The sequence below is a fragment of the Sinocyclocheilus anshuiensis genome, unplaced genomic scaffold (assembly GCF_001515605.1).
Source record: "Sinocyclocheilus anshuiensis isolate Anshui unplaced genomic scaffold, SAMN03320099.WGS_v1.1 scaffold101, whole genome shotgun sequence".
NCBI classification, from domain to species: domain Eukaryota; kingdom Metazoa; phylum Chordata; class Actinopteri; order Cypriniformes; family Cyprinidae; genus Sinocyclocheilus; species Sinocyclocheilus anshuiensis.
Genome location: NW_015540892.1, coordinates 3,010,015 through 3,016,813, shown reverse-complemented (window position 1 = coordinate 3,016,813; position 6,799 = coordinate 3,010,015). Strand labels below are relative to the sequence as shown.

The window sequence follows — 6,799 nt, the reverse complement described above, 5'->3', positions numbered from 1 at the left end:
GCAGCTGGATGCAATAATCGCATGCCAATGTGCATTGGCTCGTTTAGTTTACACTCGAAGTAGATTGGTCTCTCTTAAGCGAGATCCCAATTTCGTCAGTCATCCGACGTGACGTCTCCGTTCCCTCCTTCAGGGAACGAGGGTTACCATACGTAACCGAGACGATACTACTCTGTCCTCTTCTCTTACCTCTCTCCGCACTCTATATATAGGTCAGGGAGAGTGATGGTGTGCGTGTGTGTGTGTGTGTGTGTGTGTGAGGGGAATCAGTGTACCGGAGCCCTGGTCCCCAGAGAACTGTTGCCTGCCAGCCGCTCACCAATGAAAGATTCTCATCTCTCCACACACACACACAAACACACATCAGATTAAAGCAGAGCTCAAGCTTTCAGGTAGAGCTTCATGCACCTGTTCAATAATTTCCTCAGTGCTGCAATAGCGTTAGATGAGCGTGCATATGAGGGACACTGTTGCTCCACCTGCATCATTCGTTTTCCCCCGGAGAAACTGCATTGCTCACCGGCAGCAACATCTCTAGGGTGCTTCTCCACATCAAGATGGTTTCTACCCTTATAAAGCGGCTGTGCACGTACAAGGCAGCAAACATGCAGAAACCAGCATTCATACTTAATGCGTTGCGTTTGAAAAGCCAGAAGGGAAAATCAGAAACTGACCAATCAGAAAGCAGCTTCTCATTTGTGATAATACACGACTGATGAATCATGTTTGTGGATGAATTCAGCAACTAGTAGCTTTGTGTGCGGCAATCCATAAAAATGCTACATAAGCCACTTAAGAGCGACTTAGATCCCAGATAAACGCCTCAAAACCTCTGTATGATGTATCTACTTTATGATGATGTGGACAAACCAACACAAATATCTTTGAACATTAGAAACAAATAGAAAAAGACACGGAATGAAAATCAAAGCCAGAGTTTAGTAATCAGGAAATAGTACATTACAGCTATACACTGACACAACAAAGCACAAATCTAACCTGTCACACACAAGTAAATAAATACATAAATTAATACAATTTAAATAAATAATTTAAAATAAAGCTTCTTTCATCTGGGAAATCACTTACAATGTCATCGTGAACTCTTTTTCCATGTCACCTGTACTCAAATGCTTGTCAACTAAAGCAAAACATGTCATCCAGTGGATTTTGAAAGCTTTTGTGAAAATTACAAATTGTACTTCCACATTTTTGTAGTGCATTATGGGTGTTGAAGTTTGCCTACCTTTTTGACAGCCCGTTTTCTCTAATCATGTAGCACCAATTAAAAAACAAAAACAAAAAAACTGTGCTTCTACTGCAAAGTGTTATTAAAAGCCAATCTTGCCAGCAGTGAAGAGTGTGAACAACTTTTTTAAAAAGTGGAATCTAAAACCAAGCTCTTCCAGTAGTGTGTCTGGAGTGGAAGTGTGATTCTGAGGGCAGAACAGCTCCAGCAGTGTAATCGATCTCTCTGATAAATGACCTCTGGTATCTAAGGCTGATTGGGTGTAACCTGACTGAAAATTCAGAAGCCGTTTCCTGTTTCTAAGGATTTTATCGTCCTAATCTTGCAATCATCAGTGACATGATGCAGCAGGCAGGTTGTTTGTGTATCAGATTGCATGTCTGTCAGAGTTTGGGTGTTTAGACCTGTAGGGTTCATGCTTACCTGTTTCTCCTCCATGTTTGTTTGTGATGAGGTGGGGATGGCGTCTCCCAGCAGGAAGCCCAACCGTGTCATGAGCTCCTGGACAGCCGGGGAGGAGCCAGACTCAGCCGGCGAGAGCAGCTCTACACACACACACACAAAATGGTTAGAGGAGGATGCACACAAAAAGCCCACACCCAAAATCAAAATGCCTACAGGTACCCAAACACACAAAGGATACTTTCATATTGACAATACATCTACCACATTTATATTCAAACCTTACATTCAGTCTAATTACATATGCAACGCTATTCCTCCAGGACATATGGCAAATCTGTCCCAACTCACCAAGATCCAAAGGACTGGTGTGGCACTTCCTGTGCTCTCCTTTCCTCTCCTCTCGCTGCCTTTCACAGTCTCCTCTGCTCTCTCGCAATCTGCGTCCCTCCCTCTCACATCTCTCTCTCTCGCAACTGTTCTCTCTCTTTCAGTCTCAATCCCTCCCTCTCTCCCCCTCCTCTCTGTTGCCCTGTATCTCTCGCTCTGTAGTACAACACACGGTCTTTACAGTGCTCCGCACAGCTTCAAAAAGACTAGGTTTGAGATGCGGTTATTATGACAACCAAGTTTCCATCCATTCAGAGGCTGTGTGTGTGTGTGTATGTGAGACAGAGAGGACAGGGTGTGAATGTGAATGAGCAGAGATCGTGCTCGCTGCAATCACTGGGCTAGTACAACTGACTAGACACACACACACACACACACACACGTTCATTTATTCTCTCTCCTTCTCACGTGCACCGACACCATCCCACAATTCTGCATTGCCAGACATAAAAAGAAACATTCATTCTACATTATACTGACATTTTAGGGATTTAATTCAGTGATGTTCATTGAGTTGTGTTGAAAATCGGTTAGATTTGGAGTAATGCACAATGCACATTTCTTAATATTAAGCCTAAAATGTCTTTTAATGTCACTATTGATGAGGATATCTGATTTTAAATGCAAGATATTTAAAGTGTACCTAAAGTATACTTGCAGTAGTCAATCTTTTGCACAATCAAATACACTTCAGTATATCCTTAGTTGGACTTCAGCACTACTTCCGCACAATAAAAGTGCATTATGTACAAAATTAGTTGTTCCAATTTAGCAAACTTTAAGTATACCAGTTTAATATACTGAGGGCCAGTTTTACTAAACAGGGCAAATTAGCACAAGAGCGCAATTCCAAAACAGCGCTGATGGGCGTGGAAATTTCTGCGGGTGATTAGATATGCTGTCGACAGTTTGTATTAAGCTGATACATGATCTTTTTCTACAGACTATTAGAGTGCTGTTGTTGTATAAACCTGAATGGATTATTTTATTTTATTTTATTTTATTTCAAAACCTTTTTTCAAACTGTAAGGGCCAGTTTTACTAAATGGGGAAAATTAGCGATAGAGCGCAATTCCAAAAGAGCGCCGATGGGTGTGGACATTTCTGCGGGTGATTTACTAACAATGCGCAAATTAAAGAACACAGACGCAACATCTCATTTACATATCGACCAACGCAATATACCAAGCGCAGCACAAATTAGTGTAGTCGCAAATAAAGAATAAAGAAATAAAGACGCCACAGTATGTTGAAAAGAGCCAGAGGCAAAAAAATGAAGGATTGCAAGAAGTTTTGATAGACCCGGTATTGTATGACTCCAAGTTGAGGGTTCAAAGTAGTCTTTTATTTCTTGAAGCAAATTAAAAATAACATGGCTTGGCAAACGATATATTCAGATAATGTGTTCTTCTGGCATTCAAAATAAATTAATCCTCTCCCTTCTACCACGCGCTCTCTGTTCTCTGCAGTGCCTCCTCCTAGAAACAATAATTGCAGCCATTTCAAGCGCAAAATTGTTTAAGACATGCTTTTTTTGGGGCATTAAATAATGGCGCAAATGCCAGTGTCACGAATTCGGTCCATGGACTTCCGTTTATTCACCACCAGAGGTCACCCTTTCCATTATATTGACTCTCGCACTACACAAACTGTTGCATAGCACCCCGGACTACATATCCCATCATTCTTTGCACGATTTGCACACTGCACTGATTGCACTCATTGCACACAGCTGTTTCTAATCACCTCACTCGCTATATAACACCCACTCTAACCACCTTTCTCTGCTGAGTATTGTTTAGCCCGTACCCCATTCCGAGTCTCTGAGTTTTCCTTGTTTTTGCCTTGCCTTGCCTTGCCTGTTTTCGCGGTTTCTGATCTTTGCCTGTTTTTCTGGATTTTTCCCTCTCGTCTCGCCCCTGTGATTCTGTCTGCCGATCGGTGACCTACGCTAGCCCTGGGACTATTCTTGTGTTTTGCCCGCCATATTCCTGTTTGCCATTGTTTGACCCTGCCTGTTTACCACGTCTCTTTAATAAAGCCTGCAGATGGATCCACACGTCTCACGTCTCGTCAGCCCCGTTACAGCCAGTAATTTGACGAGCGCAAACGTTAGTAAAACGCGCTGCGTGATTCATTTGAATACTCTCCTCCCACAACTTTTCCGTCTGAAAGGGAAACTCCTACAAATGCATATTCAATAAGGTCAGGCGCAAAAATAACTGTCCACACCTTTTCAGTGCTAATTCGTCACTGCATGTCTTTAGTAAAACCTGACAGTACAATTTTAATGACAAAAGACGGTTTGCGCTGGCGCAAGCTGTTAGTAAAACTGGCCCTAAAAGTACAAATGCAGGGTATTTTATTAAGTACATAAATATGCAAAAGTATTTGTTGTATCCTTCACTTTAAATAAGTGTATTTCAAATACATTTTGGTATATTTATTTTTCACTAGGGAACACACACATACACATGCTCATGGCAAAGCTGAATTTTCAGCCATTACTTTCAGTGTCATATGATCTTTCAGAAATCATTCTAATATGCTGATTTGGTGCTCAAGAAACATTTTGTATTATTATCAATATTAAAAACCACTTTAATGTGGCCGCTAAAGTTTCATAAGTTTCATTGCTGGTAGCACATTACTTTTCACTTGTAAGTAACCACCTTGCAACTGCAAATAACCCACTTTTAACTCTCATTCATATGCTGTTCTCTTTGTAATTTTCTTCAACCATTTTGTTGTCTACTATAGGTGAAAATTTGATCACTTAGAGTAGTAGTGTAATAGCACCACTCTCCACCACATGCAAAGCCATCTGAGGTACCATTCATGTCTGTAGCGCAATTTGTGTGCAATAAGTTGTCAACGTTCAATACTTAGAGGTAAAGGTTTTGCAAGTCAATACAAGCTACAGTAGTGATGGTTGCCTTAGCAAAAATAACTAACTAGATCAGTTTTCTTTTTTGTTGACATTTTCCTACTGAAACAAGAAGTTATGGTAGGACATTTCAAAGGGCTTGAAGACATTCCTGAATGAATCAGCCATTGAATACATAATGAGTTTAATAAATCACTAATTGACTCACTAGATACATTCAGTTTTAAAAAATAATTTCAGTATTCAAAATATTATTTTTAAAACATTAATCTCATAGCATCATTGATGCAACTGCAGTGTAAATACATCTAAATGCTGCTTTATATGCAGTCTGAGCCCCCTCTGCAGTGCAAAAATGGATTTTGTGGATACTGATTTCATTTGATTGGTAACAGCCTACAACTTTATTCAAATTGAATATATAGATTCAAATGTAAGAATTTGACAAAAATAAGAATATCACATCCATAATACTAACACGCACATAAAAAAATGCCACAAAACTCTAACTGATACCAATTAGCCAACTGATACCAAGACACAAAAGCACAGTTAAACAAATATGTGTTCAGTTATATTTACACAATTACGATATGTAAATGAGCAAGGCAGTTGTGTGTAGCATCCCTGAGGGAGTGACAGGGCAACAGGCCACAGTTCATTAGCATACTGCACTCTGTCAGCAACACCCTGTCCTGCTCCCTCACTCCCTCCCTCCCTCCCTCATTAACATCTCCTGCCATCAATCCAGCTTTACACAAATCACTTCACGATCGATTGACACCACTGGTCAGGTAGTGTTGTTTTTGCCTTCCACTGACGGCAGATTTCACAGACAAACCTCAGGCAGAATCCATATTTAATCCATTGTTCATAAAACATTTATTAACATGCAATGAAATGCACCATTTGCACGGTTGTTCTCTGGGTCTACATTCGAAGGCATATAAAAGCATGTTAATCTAGATAAATGTTCCCTAATTAAACAATTTATTCTGCTTTTCTTCACATACAGTACAGACATTAAGACAGTGAAATGAGGGTGGATTGTTTCTAAGCACATTTACGGTGGTCCACAAGTCTGCAGCCAGCTCCTCTCAGCTGGTCTCCAGTTGATCTATGTTTGCCAAAGGACACAGACCTCCCAACGAGTTCACACATTTCACTCCCCTTTTGCTTATGAAGACTACATACACTGAACACACACACACACACACACACACACAGAGTTAGACATGGCTTGTTTTTGCAGAGCACTCAAGCAGTATTGGTGCCTTCTCATTTTGGCAGGCCAGAAGTCTAGAAGTCTAGTAACACTTGTGCGTGTGTGTGTGTGTGTGCATGTGTGTTAGTGAGAGAGATAGCGAGAGAGAGATTATTATAATCTGAGTTTTTTATTGTATTATTTTCTCATTTATCCGCTCTTTTCTGATTTTCCACATAAATGGCCTGCTCTATTTAAACAAGTACGCTATGGAGTTCAAACATGACTCATGTTAATTGTGGTGTGACATGATATATTACAAAACACATCCGCTGATCATTAAAGGACAATATCCTACTTCATGATGGAGGTCACAGGTTAAATATGGCACTCCGGATATATGTTACAAACAGATGGCATTGAACATCCTGTGAACATTAAAGGACAATATCCTACTTCATGATGGAGATCACAGGTTAAATATGGCACTCCGGATAAATGTTACAAACAGATGGCATTGAACATCTGGTGAACATTAAAGGGGTCATATGATGCTGCTAAAATGAACATTATTTTGTGTATTTGGTGTAATGAAATGTGTTTATGCGGTTTAAGGTTAAAAAAACACATTATTTTCCACATACTGTACATTATTGTTTCTCCTCTA

General features: G+C 40.1%; 1 protein-coding gene across 2 annotated transcripts in view; it reads right to left on the bottom strand.

Moving 5' to 3' along the window:
- LOC107688874 (protein TANC1-like) overlaps positions 1 to 6,799 on the bottom strand; it is a 137,652-nt gene that overhangs the window by 52,644 nt on the left and 78,209 nt on the right. For both annotated transcript variants that reach the window (XM_016486701.1, XM_016486702.1), the window contains exon 5: positions 1,673 to 1,794. In XM_016486701.1, the coding sequence (XP_016342187.1) occupies positions 1,673 to 1,794 (122 nt within the window). The remainder of the gene's footprint in view (positions 1 to 1,672; positions 1,795 to 6,799) is intronic.